General features: G+C 37.5%; 1 protein-coding gene across 1 annotated transcript in view; it reads left to right on the plus strand.

Annotated features, from left to right (window-relative positions):
- Positions 1-20,048, plus strand: part of SCN11A (sodium voltage-gated channel alpha subunit 11) — a gene marked incomplete at both ends in the record, with an annotated part of 82,624 nt that extends 62,576 nt beyond the window's left edge. Inside the window, 5 exons of the mRNA XM_080810640.1 lie at positions 111-164; positions 2,943-3,084; positions 10,976-11,076; positions 15,792-16,062; positions 19,021-20,048. Coding sequence (XP_080666766.1) covers positions 111-164; positions 2,943-3,084; positions 10,976-11,076; positions 15,792-16,062; positions 19,021-20,048 — 1,596 coding nt within the window. The remainder of the gene's footprint in view (positions 1-110; positions 165-2,942; positions 3,085-10,975; positions 11,077-15,791; positions 16,063-19,020) is intronic.
- Between the last annotated feature and the right edge of the window lie 563 nt (positions 20,049-20,611).

A 20,611-nucleotide genomic window follows, 5' to 3' on the forward strand; every position in this document is an offset into this window, starting at 1 on the left:
GGACATTCTGTCCTAGACATTCAGTCCTGGGCCTTGCTTGCTGTTATAGGGCACTTGTCTATTGATAGCAAGTCTGTAATTATGTTCATGTTTATTTGCTTTTGTTACAGGCAACATTTAAGGGCTGGATGGATATTATGTATGCAGCTGTTGATTCCAGAGGGGTGAGATTTTGTTCTACCATGTTCTAGAGTGCTAGGGTCAAATCAGGGATATCATGACTGCATAGACAGTATAGAACTTCCCACATCATAGTTCCACCAGCCAATGTTCTTGCTTTGTTTTCCTTGGGACAATGACTATGAAACAGGGATAAAAGAGGTTCCTATTCATCCTTCCATGAGTATTACATCCTATCTTGCTCCAAAGTCCAGTCCTGTTTCTCCATAGTGACCAAGGAGTAACCTCTTATGGAGGAGATGCAGCCAAAAACAACAGAATCACAGAATGCCTTGATTTTCCTCTCTTACTTCTTTTCCAAATGGGTATCAGGCAGAAACCAAATTTCAAACAGTGCTAGTCCTGAACCATGTGAAAACCTTACAGCTAGACTAGGATCTGATATGAGATACCTTCCAATGGCTCCAGGCTGAGAGACTAAATGGGTTTCTGGTGGTTGCCAACAGTAAAATTCTAGTTAAGTAAGAAGTAATCATGGATTCTGAAAGCAGGAAGAGTACTCAACCATCTGGTCCATTTCTATGTCCCAGTTGGGAAATTGAGAATTGGAAAGGAAGAGTGTTGCCCAAAACCATGGAGTAAGCAAATGGTTGAACCAAGAATGGAATCAGCATTGTTTATTTTTTTCCTGTAATCACACACGTGATGTTGTTCTGTTTGAGAGTCTGCAGAGTTGATGCCTGGCACATAGTAGGTATGTGAGCTCTTAGTGGCAGTGGAGGTGGTATGAGAAGTGGATTATTTTTTTTTTTAATGTAAGCTCCATGCCTAGTGTGCAGCCCAATGTGGGGCTTGAACTAATGACCCTGAGATTAAGACCTGAGCTGAGATCAAGAATCAGATGCTTAACTGACTGAGCCACCCATGCATTCCAAGAAATGTTATAATAGTAGTAGTAGAGGCAATTTATAACAAAGACAGTATTTTAAATATTTATGTGTTTTTTCTGTTGTCTTTTGAATATATGACCTTCACCTTAGTTTAACTTAGGCATCAACGTGCCTTGAGGTGGAGATGGGGAGGAAATCTTATGCAGATGTATTCAGGAAGAAGTGTGTGGCTTACATGTTCCCTGAATGAATGGTAGGTGGATGGAGGTGTGTGGAGGGATGCCCCTCCTGTTGCTGGTCCTGGGACATTATAGCTGGTGTGTATGTACTGACTTCTAGCATGATATTGCCCTTGTCTGTGTAGTCACAGAGATTCTTGCTGGTCTCAAATATTGGTGAAACCATGGGCCTTTCTCCCCACTCAATTCCTCCTGGCCTCAAGCACTGACTTGCTGCCATGTCCTCTATATAGTCCCCTGGCCAGCAGCCTACTCCCATCTCTTGCCAAAAGCCTATCATGGCAGGCCTATGGCTATTGACTCCATGTACAAGCCTCATGAAAACTGAAAAATTTGAGAGGCTTTCTCTGTCTTTAGCCTCTTAAGTCATCCTGCCTGTGCAGTATTTCCCTTGCCTTTCCAGTGCAGCTTCCTTTTAGAAAAATCCAGAATTTGAGCAAGAATATCCTCTTTGTATCCCCATGTTCCCTACAATTTACTGGGTCCCAAGTCCTTTCTCCAAACCCAAAGAAGGTGAATCAAGACACACATCTCATGGCTCTGATGTTCTCTCTCTCTCTCTCTCTTTTTTCTGACAACTCCCTAGGTACAAGAGGGGTGATCTTTTGTCCTTTCCTCTTCCTATCTGAACCTCTCTTTGCAGGACTGTTAGCCTGCTATATAATCTTGTTTTAAATGTCAGATGCTGATAGTGATTCTTTCCATTGTATTGTTTCTGTACTAATGCCTCCCCTAATGCAAACAAATGGACATCTCAAGCCTACTGGGACTAAGGTCATGTATTCTTCAAGGCAAAAGACAAAAATATTTTCAAATATTATCTTCATTGCATTAGTCTATATGGTGGGTGTTGAATAACAAATATCATAAAAATATTCAACAGGTGACAGAGCCATCAACACTCATAGCTTTATCTTTAATGTGACCTGGAAAAAGAAAAGAGAAATTGTCCTGTCCCCTATGCCCCACCTGCAAAAAGCCAATGATAATGTGAAGAACTTGGGTGAAAAGAATTTGGGATGCTTTGGGTCATACTTTGAGTTGGGGGAACTTGGTTGTAGTCCATTTTTATGTCTGTCATGCAGTTTGACTATTCATTCACTCATCCATCCATCCATCCATCCATCCATCCATCCATCCACCCAAACATTCATTCAATGTGTATTGAGATTCTGCATGTCACAAAGTATACTAGGCCCTAGGAATTCAAGAGTGACAGGACACAAGGATAGACCAAATACAACAGTGGGCTCTAATATGAAGGACATTATCATTCATCAAGAATTGGTAGTCAGTCACCTGTGCCTGATGGGACTATGCCCCTTCTCCAGTGGCTTCATCTCCAGTCTGGCTCCCTCCAGTTATGTGTCCATCTAGACATCCTAGACAGTCTCTCAAAGGAGACATGCAGTCATGCCATTCCCCTCTCTTACAACCCTTTCATGATTCTCCATTGCTTAGAAGAAAAAGTCTAACCCTCTTGTCACATGTCCTCACTATTGCGTGGTACCAGTCAAGCTCCTCTAGGGGAAACTGAAAGAGGCTTTCCCTGCAGGAGCCATGGCTGTTCAGGACCCTGAGTAGTTAATGCTACTGCTGAGAAACACTTTGGTCTTCCAGATAAGGCAGTTAAGATGGCTTATACTTTTCTCCAGTAATTGTTTTCTTTTCGTGTTTAAAAAATCCCTAACAGGAAGATCTACAGCCAGGGTTTGAGGAGAAACCAGAAAACTATCTTTTCTTCGTGGCTTTTATCATCTTTGGTTCATTCTTTACTCTGAATCTTTTTATCGGTGTTATTATTGACAACTTCAACCAACAGCAGAAAAAGATAAGTATGGGGGTTGCCCTGATTAGGTATTTTTACCTCTCTTTTCCAAAGGGAACACAGTTTTAATGGATGGAACACAGTTCTAATCTAGATTATTGTGCAAAATAACCTTATCATCTGCATGGGAACAAAGTCACCTGGAGAAGATTCTTGAAGATATGCCTGGAAAGAGACTGAGAACAGCTGGGTTTTATTAAATCATTGTTTTTACTTTCCATTCTACCCTTTTAAATGGAGGGCATTGTTAAACCCCAATAGAAAAACAAGTACCAGGATTGTATTTATGACACTAGAGTCATATTTTAGTAACCTTTCAAGTATATCTTGTTACCTAGGATAAAAAGAAAAATTCTCTTCTTCCAGCAAACTTGTGTCTTGGCTTCCAGCATGTAAGTCTCAACAGATTTATTGAACTTGGAAAGATGTTTGAGGAAGCAGCAGGTTTTTTAGGGAGATTTTTTTTTCTTCATTCATTGTAATAAACATGTTTATTTTTTTCTGATTCTGTAATTCATAGGGGATTTATAGTAAATGTGGAAACAAAGAAAGATTAAAAAAGATTTTAACCACCCATAAGGTGACCACAAAATGATAACAATTTTAGATTAAGCTTCATCATTTTGACATACTCTCTTCCAGTTACCTTCTCACTAAATATGTATGTATTCCTTGTACATGATTGAGATTACATGATACTTTTAATTTTGTAGTTTTCACCCTTCCCCATTAGTTATGAGTCCGTGTGATGAAATCATCTTTGTTATAAGAATTTTTATGAGTGAAATAAGTCAAGCAGAGAGAGTCAATTATCATATGGTTTCACTTATTTGTGGAGCATAACAAATAATATAGAGGACAAGGGTAGATGGAGAGGAGAAGGGAGTTGAGGGAAATTGGAAGGGGAGGTGAACCATGAGAGACTATGGACTCTGAAAAACAACCTAAGGGTTTCGAAGGGGCGGGGGGTGAGAGGTTGGGGGAACCAGGTGGTGGGTATAAGGGAGGGCACGTATTGCATGGAGCACTGGGTGTGGTGAAAAAACAATGAATACTGTTACGCTGAAAATAAATAAAAAATTTAAAAAAAAGAATTTTTATGGCTAAATTGCATCCCATATTATGGATAAATAATAATTTCTCTTAATAATGCCCTTCTTTTTGGACATTTAGATCATTTCCAAATTCCTTGCTCTTCTAAAACAATCATGAACATGCTTGAAATTCTCTCTGTATCTGTGGTTATTTCCTTAGGATAAGTTTCTAGAATTTGAGGCATTAAAGATAAATATTGTCAAATAACCTTTCAAAATGCTGTGCTAGGTACTCTCCTTTTGCAAGATGTAAATATGCCTGTTTGCTCTGTTCTCAACATTCTTATTTTTATAATTTTTATGATCTTCTCCAGCTTGATGGTAAAAGTGTTAGCTCATTGTTTTATATTCATTTATTTGGTCATTTGTGAGCTTATACACTTTTTTCACAGATTGATAGCTGTAAGTATTTCTCCCCTTGTCTCTTTTTTAAAGTTGAGATTGTCATCTTTTTCTTATGTTTTCAAATATTAAGTCTAATTTGTGACCTCTTATATTTCTACAATGACATTTTAATTTATAGACATTAGGGTTTTTATGGAGTCAGATTCCCAATCTTGTCCTTTTTGGCTTCTTCTCTTACATGTAAGAACTAAATCTCAGAATCCTGAAATGGGGTAACTACATATTCACCTTTGGTTTTCCTAATTGTTCTTATGACTCTTTTAAATTTTTCTTAAACTCTTGCAATCTATCCAAAATGTATCCTGATACTGATCAGCCTTCTTAGTATCTGCCGGGAGAGTCCCTCATTGTCCTTCTGTAACTACATTGCTGCTGTCATTTGGAAGTGTGCTGTGTAGAGTCACCTCTGTAATACGCAGCTTGATTGCAATCAGTCCCTGCAATTTGGATGTCAGGCCTTCTGATTTTCGATGGAAGCTTACGTTTGAAATCACTGTTTTGATCAGGCTGTGGCACTTTGTTTTGTTTTGCTTTACTTTTTATTACAGAAAATCTCCATCATGCACAGGAGTATACTAAAATAAACCTACAAGAACCATCACCCAACACGTTTATTGACTTAAGAACATCTTCATGGCACCTATGCCCTTATCCAGTCCTGCCACCAGATTTTTTTTAAGAGAACAAATGACATTACACTGTTTTACCCACAGATATTTCAAAACATATCTCTTTTTAAAGGTAACCACAATTCCATTACCATACCTAAAAAGTTTAACATGAATTCTCTAGATTTGTCAAATACCAGGTCAACATTCAAATTTCCTTGAGTCTTTCATTTTCTTAAAATATTTATTCATTTATTCATTCTTTGATGGATTGATATTCTTTTTAAGTCGGGATTAAAATCAGGTCCTCCCATTTGACAAATTCCTTGCTCTCTGGAATGGCAAGATACTCCAGGTCTAAATCATACCACTTTTGTGCCAGATCAAGAATCAGGTCTTTCTCTAAGGCGTTCTGTTTTTTGGGGGAGGTGGTATTCCGAGATCAGACCCTGAAATGCTCATTGTCTTTGCTTCAATGCTTTTTCAGTGGAAAGAGCTACTTCAAATTTATGACTTCAAAGAAATGTATATGAAAATATGAATACTGGTCATTCAAGTTCAGATCTACAAGATTTTCACTTAACTTCTTCTCTAATAATGATCTGTATCTCCTCTTTTCCACACTGAGAAAACTGATTCTCATGGGCACAAGAAATAATAGAATTAAAAATTTTCATAACTACTCCTTTTTGTTTTATCCCCCAACACACACATAGGACAGTATCAGAATAATAATATTAATATGTACTACCAAGATGAAAGTAATTACTGAAGACACTTGCGTCTGCCAGGCATCCTGAAACAACCTGGTTAACTTCTAGGGATGCATTTTTTTAAATCACAAAATTTATTTTACTGTGGTACAATATACATAACGTGAAATTTGCCACCTTAACCATTTTTTGTATACATTTCAATGATAGTAAATACATTCATAATGTTATGCAACGATCACCACTATCAATCCCCATAATTCTTTTCATCTTGTAAAACTGAAAATCTATACCTATTAGACAATAATTCCCCATTTTCCTTCCCACTTGGCAGCCACCATACTATTTCTGTTGCTATGAATTTGACTGTTCTAAGTACTAGTTTTTTTGTGATTGAGTTATTTCACTTAGCATAATGTCCTCAAGGTTCACCCATGTTGTAGCATATTTTTGAATTTCCTTCCTTACCACATTTTGTTCATACATTCATCTGTTGATGGACACTTGGTTTGTTTCCACATTTTAGCTATTGTGACTAAAGCTCCTGTGAACACGAGTGTGCAAATATCTCTTTGAAACCCTGATTTCAATTCTTTCAGATATACATCTGGAAGTAGAATTGCTGGACCTATTGCTGGACTATTTTTTACATTTTTTGAGGAACCACTGTACTGTTTTCCATAGAAGCTGCCATTTTACATTCCCACCAACAGTGTAATTCTGATTCTCTTCATGCTTATCAATGCTTGTCTTCTTTTTTTCTGATAGTAGCCATCCTAATGGATGTGAGGTGGTATCTCATTTTGGTTTTTATTTGTATTTCCCTAATGACTAGTGATGTTAAATGTTTTTTCATGTGCTTTTTGGCTATTGGTTTATCTTTTTTAGAGAGATGTCTACTCAAGTCCTTTGTCAATTTTTGAATCAGATTATTTTATTTATTTATTTGCTTATTATTTATTTAGACTATAACTGACACATAATATTAATTTCAGATGTACACATAGTGATTTGACAAGTTTATATGTTATGGTATGTTCATCAGAAGTGTGGTTACCATCTGTCACCATGCAAGACTATTACACTATCACTGATGATATTCCTTATACTTTTTTTTTAAAGATTTTATTTATTTATTTGACAGACAGAGATCACAAGTAGGCAGAGAGGCAGGCAGAGAGAGAGAGGAGGAAGCAGGCTCCCTGCAGAGCAGAGAGCCCGATGTGGGGCTCGATCCCAGGACCCTGAGATCATGACCCAAGGTGAAGGCAGAGGCTTTAACCCACTGAGCCACTCAGGTGCCCCTATACTGTGCCTTTTGTTCCCATGACTTATTCATTCCATGACTGGAAGACTGTACCTCCCCCACCCCGTTTCACCCCTTTTACCCATCCCCCACCTCCTTCCCTTCTGGCAACCATATGTTGTTCTCTGTATTTGTAGGTCTGGTTCTGCTTTTTGTCTGTTTATTTATTTGTTTTTAGATCCACATATGAGTGAAATCATATGGTATTTGTCTTTTTCAGTTATTTCATTTAGCATAATACCCTCTAGGTCCATCCATGTCTCAAATGAAATGAATTCATCCTTTTTTTTTTTAACTTTTTTTTTTAAAGATTCTATTTATTCATTTGACAAAGATCACAAGTAGGCAGAGAGGCAGGCAGAGAGAGAGGAGGAAGCAGGCTCCCTGCTGAGCAGAGAGCCCGATGCGGGGCTCGATCCCAGGACCCTGGGATCATGGCCCGGGCTGAAGGCAGAGGCTTTAACCCACTGGGCCACCCAGGCGCCCGAATGCATCCTTTTTATGGTTGCATAATATTCCTCTGTGAGAGAGTGTGTGTATGTGTACACACGTGTGCACACACATGTGCACACACTTGTGTACCACATATTCCTTACCCATTCATCCATCAGTGGACACTCTTTCATGTTGTAGCTATGATAAATAAGGCTAACTATAAACAAAGGGGCGCATATATCTTTTCAGATTAGTGTTTTCATTTTCTTTGGGTAAATACCCAGTAGAAGAATTATTGGATTGTATGAAGAACTTCCATATTGTTTTCCATAGTAACTGAATCATTTTGCATTCCGACTAATAGTACATTCTCCATTTTCTTGCCAACACTTGTTGTTTTTTGTGGTTTTGATTTTAGCCACTCTGGCAGGTGTGAGGTGACATCTCATTGCAGTTTTGATTTGTATTTCCCTGATGATTAGTGATGTTGAACACTTTTTCATGTATCTGTATCTTCAGGTCATCTGCTCATTTTTTAGATTGTTGAATTGTATACATTATATATTTTGGGTATTTACCTCTTACTGGATATATCATTCGCAAATATCTTCTCCCATTTAATAAGTTGCCTTTTTGTTTTGTTGATCATTTCCTTTGCTGTGCAAAACTTTTTATTTTGATGTAGTCCTGATAACTTGTTTTTGCTTTTGTTTCTCTTGCCTCAGGAGACATATCTGGAGAAATGTTGACAAAATCCAATACTCATTCGTGATAAAACTCTTACCAAAGTGCATTTAAAGGGAATATATCTCAACATAATAAAGGCCATATATGAAAAATCCATAGCTAATATCATACTCATGCATTCATCTAGGAAAAAACTGAGAGCCTTTCCTCCAAGATCAGGGAAAAGAGAAGGATGTTCACTCTTGGCACTTTTATTCAACACAGTACTGGAAGTCCTAGCCACAACAATCAGACAAGAAAAATAAAAGAGTCATCCATTTTGTTAAAGAAGAAGTTACACCATCATTATTTGCAGATGACGTGATACTATACACACAAAAGCCTAAAGACTCCACCAAATACCACTAGAAGTAATAAAGGAATTCAGTAAAGCTGCAGGACACAAAATTAATATGCAGAAATTGGTAGCATTTCTATACATTAATAATGAAGTAGCAGAAAGAGAAACTAAGCAAACAATTCCATTTACGATTGCACTTAAGAATAAAATACCTAGGAATAAATTTAGCCAAAGAGGTGGAAGACTTATACTCTGAAAACAAAAACACTGATGAAAGAAATTGAAGATGACACAAACAAATGGAAAGATATTCTATGCTTGTAGATTAGAAGGCTTAAAATTGTTTAAATGTCCATACTACCCAAAGCAATCTACAGATTCAATGCAATCCCTACAAAAATACAAGCAGCATTTTTCACCAAGCTAGAACAAATAACACTAAAATTTGTATGGAACCACAAAAGACCCTGAATAATCAAAGCAACCTTACGAAAAGAAGAACAAAGCTGGAGGAATCATAGTTCCAGACTTTAAGATACTCTTCAAGGCTGTAATAATCAAAACAGTGTGGTACTGGCACAAAAATAGACACATAAGTCAATGGAACACAATAGAGAGGCCAGAAACAAACTCATATAGTGAATTAATCTATGACAAAGGAGGCAAGAATATGTAATGGGTAAAGAACAGTGTCTTCAATAAATGGTTCTGGGAAAACTGGATAACTGCATGTAAAAGAATGAAACTGAACCACTTTCTAACACCATATACAAAAATAAACTAAAAATGGATTAGAGACCTAAGTGTGAAACCTGAAACCATAAACATTCTAGAAGAGAACACAGGTAGTAATTTCTCTGACATTGGCTGTTTGGGTTTTTTGTTGTTGTTAAATTTTAAGAGTTTTCCATATATTCTGATTAATCCCTTATCAGATATATGATATATAGATATGTTTTCCCATTCTGTGGATTGCCTTTTAACTCCATTGATAGTATCTTGTGATGCACATAATTTTAAAATTTTCATGAAGTCCAATTAATCTATTTTTTCTTTTGTTATCTATGCCTTTGGTGTTATATGAAAGAGATCATTGCCAGATCTAGTGTTGTGAAGTTTTGCTCTATGTTTTCTTCTGAGTTTTGTTGTTTTAGAGCTTACATTTATGTCTTTGATGTGTTTTGAGCTATTTTTTGTGTATGATGTTAAGTAGGAATTTAACTTTATTCTTTTGCATGTGGATATCCAGTTTCCCAGCACCATTATTGAAAAGACTGTCTGTCCTAGGGCTGAATATTTTTGGTCTATACTGGTAGTGGTGAAAATTCAAATCCCACACTGTCATCAAGGCAGGCCTGGATTCACAGATTGTCAGGAAAGACTGGGTTTTTACCCATAGGCCAGACTAAGACAGTTTCCTTCCTGTCTTCCATGCCTATTGACAGATTCTGTTTTCTTCTTCACCCTTTCATTGGCAGCACTTAAGAAGGAGTCTCGGATTCATGTGGGACCTTGGCATAAGCCCACAGACTTTTCCTCATGACTCCCTTGTAGTTATTAAGGCCAAAGATTCTAGTTTTTACAGAGATTAGCAAATGCTCTTAGGCCAACAATGGCTTCAGGATAATTTACTACTCTTTGATCACTGTTAATTTTCAGACCCCAGAGATCTTCCTTACTTTTGTGCAAGTTTAGCTGTACATTTTAAAAGAATTCTGTTCTAATTTACCCAGCATTTCTAGATATTTTACTTCCTCCTAAAATTTCCAGAAATGAAAATTCTTGTTCATATATCTTTTTATTCTTGCTCAATAATGAAAACATTTAAAGCTCTCTAGGTTTTTTTTTTTTTCCCATAAGAATGGGTCTGGAAAATTTTATGAAATTTTATTAATAATGATATATGCTTTAATTCATTTACTTAGGAGAATTTTATTTGCCATTTGGTGAGATTTTTGTTTAAATTTTTATTACTACTATCTATTTTTCTTGCATTGTGATTTGATTTATGCAACCTAAAATATACTCAATTTTTTTAAAGATATGGTGGATGTTTGCAAAGAGTGTGTAATCTTTGTTCATATTCTAAAAACTAATATATAGCTGATAAAATTTACATTTTCTCCTTTCTTTAATTTAAATCTGATTTCAGCCCTCCTATAGAGAGTCCAGTCTCTTTTGCTTCCAACTGGAATTTTAGGAGTTATTGATAGAATGTAATATAACTTTGAAACTACTTCTGAAAGTTCAGATCTTGTTTCCAAAAAAACTGTTAATAATAATTAGCTCTCATCTTCTCCATATACTTAGGTGGTGAAGACATTTTTATGACAGAAGAACAGAAGAAATACTATAATGCAATGAAAAAATTAGGATCCAAAAAACCTCAAAAGCCCATTCCAAGACCTCTGGTGAGAGCAATTGATTCATTCTAAATACATAGATCCATTAAGTGGTCTTGAGCTCAGATGTTTGCAGTGCTGTTCTTTATTCTTTAAGTTTACAGACACTATCTAAGAAATCAACAAAGACCCAGATACACTGGTGTCTGGCTCAAGTCCTTAGGAAAATTAGACATTTGAATTCAATAACAAGAACTTGAGCAACAGCTTTCATTTGCTTTCTAGTGAGCACACAGTAGGTGCTTAGTATATACTCATTGTAATGATGTAAACTTACTAGTTTGTTTTAACTAAATTTTTTTCTTATTTTTAAAGTCCTACAATATAGTTAACATACAGTAGAATATTAGTTTCAGGTGTACAATGTAGTGATTCAGCACTTCCATACATAACCCAGTACTCATCATGACAGGTGCACTCCTCAATCCCCCCAACCACCTCCCTTCTTGTAACCATCAGTTCTCTATAGTTTAGAGTCTGTCTCTTGGTTTGCCTCTCTCTCCACCCGCTTTGTTCATTTGTTTTGTTTCTTAAATTCCATATATGAGTGAAATCATATGCCATTTGCCTTTCTCTGACTTATTTCACTTAGCATTATTCTCTCTAGCTCCATCCATGTCATTGCAAATGGCAAAATATCATTCTTTTTTATGGTTGAATAATATTCCATCTTATATCTACCACAGCTTCTGTACCCATTCATCAGTTGATGGACACTTGGGCCTTTTCCATAACTTGGCTATTATAGATAATGCTGATATATATATCGTGGTGAATATATCCCTCTGGATTAGTATTTTTGTATTATTTGGGTAAATACCCAGTAGTGTGACTGTTGGATCTTAAGGTAGTTCTATTTTTGAGTTTTTGAGGAAACTCCATACTGTTTTCCATGAGTTTGCATTCCCACCAACAGTACATGAGTGGTTCTTTTTCTCCACATCCTCACCCACACCCGTTGTTTCTTAAGTTGTTGATTTTAGCCATTCTGACAGGTGTGAGGTGATATCTCATTATAGTTTTGACTAAATATTGACCAATTTAAAATGTATTTATAATGTCTTTTACCAGCTTTTCTGGTGTGAAGTCTTAAGTCATGCCTACTGGCTTCCACTTCACCAGTATTTATGATAAAATTTCTATACCAGGAGTTGACCAAAAAACAGGTCAGATAGTAAACATTGCAGGCTTTGCAGGCCACATGGTCTCTGCTGCCACTGTTCAGCTCTGCCATGTAACACAAAAGCAGCCATAGGTAGTACAGAACAAATGTGCATGGCTGTGTTCTAGTGCAACTTGATTTATAGACACTAAAACTTGGATTTCTTTAATTTTCACATGTCAAAATTTTATCTTCCTTTTGAGTTTTTTTCCGAGACATTAAAAAATGTAAAACCCATTCTGAGCTCACAGATTATACAAAAATCCAGTAGTGGGCCAGATCTGGCCTACAGGATATAGTTGGCTGACCCTTACTCTCAATGAATCTTGCTTATCAAGTACTCCAGAGCTGCTTTGTGTTTGTGGTCTAATTGAAGAGCTGGAACTTGATCACATCAGATTATAAAGTAATTCACTAGGCATAGTTGGTAGCTCTGACAAGTAATTTCGGAGGTTTTCATGGCAGGAAGGGTCAGTGGGGAAGTTCGGGAAAGCAGTATGGAAGAGGAGCTTGATATCCAAAGCATGTATAGGATTTAGAGATTTTCATTTGAACATGAGACCCCAAATTATCAAAGGTATGTTTAGTCTACTGCTATACCCACGACTCAGAAAAGAGCCTAAAGTGTATTCTCAGTAATTATTAGTTGAATGAAAGAGTATGTTTTAGGGTACACACAGAATCCATCCCACTAGGATTGAATATTTGTGTTGCAGTAAAAATATCTAGGAATGCTAGGACAAAGTATTTAGAATTTAAACAATGAAGAATTTTTTAGCAAGAGGTTAATGATACAATTATATTTGGAGAGCTCTTATTTGAATTTGAGCCAACAAAAAAGACAAAGAGAATTTTTATTTACATGTGCATGCTGTGCAACCACTGACTCAGTACCAGTTGGTCCTGGATTTGAAATTAACTAAAAGAATCATGAGACACAATAGGTTCCCACATATTTACCCATTTATTTCATAATATGAACCAAGCAAGGCAGCACATAGCCAAAGAGAAGTTTCGATGACATAGCTACAGCTTCTAGGCCTCTCCCCCGCCCTGGGCATGCTAAGCTGCAAGGGATGAGCTTCATGTGGGCAAAGACTACTTTACCCGAAGCAAGCTTCCAACTCCATGCTTTAACTACGTCTTCTGGCATGTTCATCACATGGTTCATCTGGGAATAGGTGTCATGCTGTAGCCCTCCCGGTGTAGCTACAGTTTACCAGTCAGGGCTTCACAAGGAGGAATTCCAACAAACAGGTATCATCTCCCCAGTTAATGCATCACATTTACCTTAACTTCTATATTCCAGGGAGCAGTGTTGCATGAGATAAATACATATTCCAGATGTCCCTGAGTTTAAGACTTTTAAATCAGCTGTTAGCCCTTAACTCACAACTTTATCTCCCCACAGACTTTTTTTAATCTCTAAAATCTAAATGTGATTTTTGACCTTAGGAAAAAATGAATAGCAGTTGCATGGGGACAGGGGGAATCTAGCTGTTCTAACCTGAGCAGTGATGTATTTTATTTTTAACAGTAGAGGAAGGGATCTGGAACCATTTCTGATTCTTTCTAAACCATCCACACAGGGTGGCTTCATTACTGATTTAAAATTGATACTGGGTATAATTCACTGTACATTCTCTTTTTTTACATTTTTACATTTTTTACATTTACATTTTACATTTACATTTACATTTATCTACATTTTTTATTATGTAATGTTATTTTTTATATTATGTTATGTTAGTCACCATACAATATATCACTAGTTTTTGATGTAGTGTTTCAAGATTCATTGCTCACTCTACATTCTAAAGTGATACCCAATGTTTTTTGATATCTACCAGTTTAGGGAACTTGTATTCTTGATCTCCTGTTTCTCTAAATATTAAACTATTAGGCCTAGGCTTACTCTTCCTCATTGTTATTCTTGCCACTCACTGTGATTTCCTGGAGAGCACCCTTAAAAGTATCTTTTCTTCAGGTCCTTTCTGACTTCCTAGATGCATTCTCACACAGCAAATGCAATTGACTTGCAAGTTTCTTCTCCAGATTCCTCGATAAAAGTTTTAATGATTGTGGGACAAAATTTGAAAAACACAAACTTAAATGTAGTATCCCTCCAGTGCTGTCCCTACCCTCTCTCATTGCTTTTGCTCTCACTGACTGATATCGTCCTTTCTCATGGTTTTAATTCATGTCGGTATTGGTGCCATTGAACTCCACATCTGCATTCCAGCTCTGCACCTGCGCTCCAAACCCATACCTTTACCTGCCCAAGGCCCTCAGATTCCCCACTGGCCCCTCGAACTCAGTATTCTCAGGGCAGATCTTAATCGTGTCCCTCCAAAATGCCTCATTCTCTGTTCTCTTGAAAGGCCCTACCAACGAAAAACTGTAGCCTCAGGCCATCATTTTCCCATAGCCACCTCCATTTCCATTCAAACAGTCTCTGAATTCTGCATCTACTTCCATATTAGCTCTTAAGTCTAAATGTTTACATCTCTCTCCACTATTATCACCACAAACCAACATCATCTTTTGCCTGATTACCATTACAGATAGCTGGGGTTCTAAAAGTGATTCTCAGGAGTTTAGGCGTTTTCTAAATAGACTTCTGTATGTATATTTTGATTAGAGGATAATATAATATAAAATACCTTAATGTATACGTATATTGTAAAACAATTAATAGTCAAGAATGCCATACAATATTAGTGTCTGAGTTTGTGTTTAAGAATAATTTTCCACTAAGTAAGTGAAGTAGTGCTTCATAGCTGTTAAATTATAGAAAATACAGTGAGACGACTGAGTCATTTCACTGTACATGGTAGATTAGGCATGCAAACTTGAGCTAGAGCTTGTACCAGAGCAATTAGCATATACTTACTTTGTGAGCAGTATGACTATCTATGTACCAACCAATATGTAAGTTCACCATCAATAATAAAATGAAATAATCAATTTTTCTGTTTTTAGTAATCATTACATCACAGTCCCATTTATCTAGCCTTATTTTCAAGTGAACAGGATTTAGAAAATTGGCATTTAAGAACTGCTTGAATACAGAGTTTTGGTTAAGTATACTTAGGCCTCATTATTCTGAATTAACAAATGGAGGCTTGGGGATGTTGATTCCATTTTGTCCAACATAATTATGTGAGTAGGAATTCTCAGCATTAATATTATTGAAGCTCAAATAAAGAAACAGATGAAATATAGAAACCGAAGTTCATCTTTTTATTATTAAATCTAACACGAGCTGTTTTATTTCAGCAAAACATCATCCATCATATCAAAGTTATGTCATTACCAAACATTTTGTTTTAAAATGGAATTAAAGCTATAAGCCTACAACTTCAAAACACTTATGTAATTGAATTTAAATGAAAATGTAAATACAAGAATTTCTTGTTGTTTAAAAAGGGTATGCATTTTTCAAGAAACTGCTTCAATTGTAAGAGAGGACAAATTCTGGTGTATGTGCCTTTTCTATGTATGTGATTTCATTCTGACAATGCAAAATGATCTAAGATTCCTGTTTTCTTTTCCCTCTCAGAATAAATGCCAGGGTCTCGTGTTTGATGTAGTCACAAGCCAGGTCTTTGACATCATCATCATCATCCTCATTCTGCTCAACATGCTTTGCATGATGGCTGAATCAGATGACCAGTCTATGGCCACGAAAGTCATCCTTGAACGTCTCAACCTGGCCTTTGTGGTCATCTTTACAATTGAGTGTCTCATCAAAATCTTTGCTTTGAGGCAATACTACTTCACCATTGGCTGGAATTTATTTGATTGTGTGATCGTGGTTCTTTCTATTGTTAGTAAGTAATATCAGAAGCCTGAGGGGCTTTAATCTGAGAGCTAGAAGTAAATCTTAGCATTTGGAAGTACGTTCAAACTATCCACAAAGCAACAAATTAGGTTTAATGTGGTTTCTGGGGAAAAAAAAAGACAGGTGTACTGATGCCATTCTCTACTGGGAAGTTGCTAGGAGATACAGAGCAATTTTCATTCCTTTGACTGTTTACGTAACCGAAATAGAGAGTTAAATAACTGTGTGGATCCATTTATTCAATGGATATAGACAAAATTAAGATGACCTTAAAGTGTCTATGGGGATATCTGGGATATCACTGAGTCAGAGTTCTACATTTCCTGTGCAACTATAAGCTCTCATGAACGTCTTTAGTCTTAAGGATTTGGTACTTAGTTCCCGTGGTTTTCCTTAGTTCAGAATCCATGCGGCTATCAGATCACAGTTATTGCAACCCTGTGACACTGCTAGGCCTTCTCTCACCTCTTATGTAGGACCTCCATGGCCCAGCCTAGACTGTGCTTCCAAGAGTGTGTCATGAGGACAAGCAGTGCTTTCTCTTTATTCTGTATCCCATGTTAACTTAAACTACAGCATGAACTATGCCTGTCTCAACTGCTTGGACCCCATTCACCAACCATTCTTACTCCATAATCACTATATTTTTCTTAACATAGGCAGGATTAACTGTAAGATTTGTGGAAGAAGAATAGAGGAAAAAAGGGTTGTTTCCATTTACGTTTTTATAACACACACACTCACACACTCCAACTTTGAAATTAAATTCTTCATGGCTAAGCCATAAGAGTTTACACTCTGGGTTTTTGCAGTTTGCCTTTTTTTTTTTTTTAAATAATTGTGTGCAACCACTCAGGGGCCATTCTCATAGTTCAAAAGGCAATGGAAGAAAAAAAAAAGCAATGGAGACAATGAAAACTGATTTCACAAGTGGAAGCTTTTGTACTATTTCAGAAAGGATGTGCTAAACAGATATGTGAGATCAAAATATTTTGTTCCTATCACTACAGCAGCAATGCAGATGTTTCCAAGAACAAGAAAATGGGACAGCTCATGGTCTGTTCTGGTTTCTAAGCCATGAATTTGACGTAGATAAAGTTGAGCAATAGATCCTTCCACACACCTCCAGTGAAACAGATTGTTAAACTTTATCAGTCAATTCTAATTTCAAGTCCTGGTGAAACTGACAGCAGTATTAAGGTCAGAAAATGATGGTAGAATGACTCTGGCACAGCCCTCTGAGAACTTGAAGAACCCCTTCCTCCAATATGCAGAGAGCAACTCATTTATTCTACCACTTACTGAACTCCTTCCAGACAGTGCCAGCCATCATGCAGGTTGTGGAAATATTTCTTATTTCTGTCCTTTGAACAACTGCTAGGCAATTGCAGTTACACAGCAGAGCACTGTATAGCATTTTGCTCCAGTGGATGAGAAAATCCACACCTTGAGCCAAGTCCTACTCACCAATGTGGGCAGCATTTTATATGCCTTTGCCAGTAGATTTGCCACCCAACACTAAGCCTCTACACTTTCCCAAGCTATTTACTAAGCCTTTAGAGAAATACAAAATGAGTGTGAGTCAAAGTGAATCCTTCTCTAGGAGTTAACAATGTAGTTTAAGTATTAAGACTTACTTAACTTAAAGAGTCAGAAAAAGAGAGAAATTAACTGTACACCAAATCCCATGGTACACAGAAAAACTGAGCTCAGATAACAGATAGATCACTTTGGGTTCCATTAGTCAAAGAAATACTTGTGAAGGAGGTAGCCTTAAAGGGTGGACCTCCTCCAAGTGTTGTTAAGTTGGAACTGAATAAATTCCACACCTCACTAGTGTTTGCTGCCCAATTAACATGTGAATTCGACTTCATGGGCACAGTTGGGCAGTTGGTGAAATAGATTATGAATTAGTTCTCTTAGTCATTAGGTGATAGCCAACAATTCTGGCTGCCCATCTCCCGTAATGCCTTTGAGGACCCCCCACTCCCACCCAGAGGAAGAGCAAGGCCATGTCTACACAAGACAAACACGTTCCAGCCATTCTCTAATATTTGGGCCAAAATGTGAATTGTTTCAAATCTTTTATCACTTGCTTACAGAATAGGCAATGAGAGAACAGGATGACATTTTAGGCCAAATATTTAGCTGTTTGCAGAAACCTCTGCTTGAGATCCCATTTTTGGAGGTGTCTACAACAATAAGGAAAGTATCTCCAACTTAGTTCCTTAAGCTTTCTGAGTGGACCTCAGGAATCCTTCCTTGGGTTGAGCATATTGACAAATATGAGAGCTCTGCGGCAGCTTCCACATAGAGTTGAGCATCCCCAAAACACCACCTCCCTCCAGCCCTCCCCTGTCCTTGCCTATAGCAAGCTGTGTTCAAACTCCCCTATACAAATAAAAACCTCCTTTTTAAAGGAGTTTTGGGGTTAGACGTTCTACAATTTCCACTGACAGCTCAGGCTCAAGCCAACCATCAGTCAGTGTCAGAAGTTTCTCCTTACGCTAACCTGAAGGACTATATAGTTCGTTTATCTTTCCATTCTTTGTATCCAGTAAATATGGAAAACTATTACATTTGTTATCCCATGAGAGACTTTCAATACCCAACACAGATAACACACTTCAAGTGTATGAGATAGGTCACAAAATAGCCTTTCATAAATTTCTTTCCTTTCCTTGGGTGTCTTCAATATTATAGACATCCTATTTTATCTGAAGTCCCATCTAAAGTTGTATGGTGCTTGGAAATTATTTTCTAAGTTTAGGCACTGATAGACATTTTCCCTGATACTGATAAAGACAGTTCTTAATTTGTGCGGCACATAGATTACAAAGAACTGATTAAAAATTGGTCCCAGTAAGAGTTCAAGGCGAGAGAGACGGGCTGGATCTGAAAGCAGGGTGCCTACTGGAAATTAATTGCTCTATTTCCTTCTCCTAAGGTGCAATGATTTCTGCCTTGGAGAACCAGCAGCACATTCCTTTTCCTCCAACACTCTTCAGGATTGTCCGCTTGGCTCGGATTGGTCGGATCCTGAGACTTGTTCGGGCAGCACGAGGAATTAGGACTCTCCTTTTCGCTCTGATGATGTCTCTTCCTTCTCTGTTCAACATTGGTCTTCTACTTTTTCTGGTTATGTTTATTTATGCCATTTTTGGTATGAGCTATTTTTGCAGAGTGAAGGAGGAACATGGAATTGATGACATATTCAACTTTAAAACTTTTGTTGGCAGCATACTGTGTCTCTTCCAGATCACCACCTCAGCAGGCTGGGACGCCCTCCTCAAGCCCATGCTGCAATCAAAGGATTCAGGAAACCCCAACTTAGACAACCGTTACTTCCCTGCCGTAGCCATCACCTACTTTGTCAGTTACATCATCATCTCCTTTCTCATTGTTGTCAACATGTACATTGCCGTGATTTTAGAGAACTTCAACATAGCCACTGAAGAAAGTGAGGACCCTTTGGGTGAGGATGACTTTGAGATATTCTATGAAGTCTGGGAAAAGTTTGACCCAGAAGCAACACAGTTCATCAAATATTCTGCCCTTTCTGACTTTGCCGATGCCCTTCCTGAGCCTTTGCGAGTGGCAAAGCCCAATAAATTTCAGTTTCTCATGATGGACTTGCCCATGGTGAGTGGAGATCGTCTCCACTGCCTGGATATACTCTTCGCATTCACCACTAGGGTACTCGGTGACTCCGATGGCCTGGACAGCATGAAAGTGATGATGGAGGAGAAGTTCATGGAAGCCAACCCTTCCAAGAAGTTATATGAACCCATAGTCACCACCACCAAGAGGAAGGAAGAGGAAAGATGTGCTGCTGTTATTCAAAAGGCCTTTCGAAAATACAGGCTGAAGATGTCCATGAGTGCCTTGGGAGACAGGCCCTGTTCACCACTCCACACACTCTGCAATGGAGACCTGTCCGCCTCTGGGGCTGAGGGCAAGGTCCACTATGATTAAGCCCCTACTTTCACTCCTACCTCACAGCCTCATCACCTGGCCTCTGGCGTCTGAGCTCCAGGGGTCCTCAGCTCAGTGTGTGAATAAGCAGTCAACTCCCCAAACTAGCCATCCCATTTTTTTCTGCCTAAAAGAAGTGGTATTTCAAGTGTTTATTTCAAACAGGTCTTACAGGGATAGAAAATAAGGCTGCCTCACTATGAATCACTGGTACTGTTTTAGCAAGGAGAAAGACACCAGAAGGGCTATAGAGGACACACCAATGTTAGGATTGAAACACAGTTCAAATCACATAAAAAAAAAAAAGCATAAGAAACAAAAAACTTGTTAAAAATTTAAATAGTGTTTTTCCATATTGTTTCTAGATACATTGTTTAATACCTTTGTTCAATGTTTTCCCCAATGCACATATGTGGCTTATCACATGTAACTCTCTTGCATGCTGAGTAAAAATTCAAAACCTGCTAATAAATAAAAGCTTATTACAGATATTTTTACCAACATTAGTATTTTGGGTGTATTTCAAACAAAAGGCATGATCTTGGCTTGTCATTTATCACCCT

The sequence above is a fragment of the Martes martes genome, assembly GCF_963455335.1.
Source record: "Martes martes genome assembly, chromosome: 1".
Classification (NCBI taxonomy): domain Eukaryota; kingdom Metazoa; phylum Chordata; class Mammalia; order Carnivora; family Mustelidae; genus Martes; species Martes martes.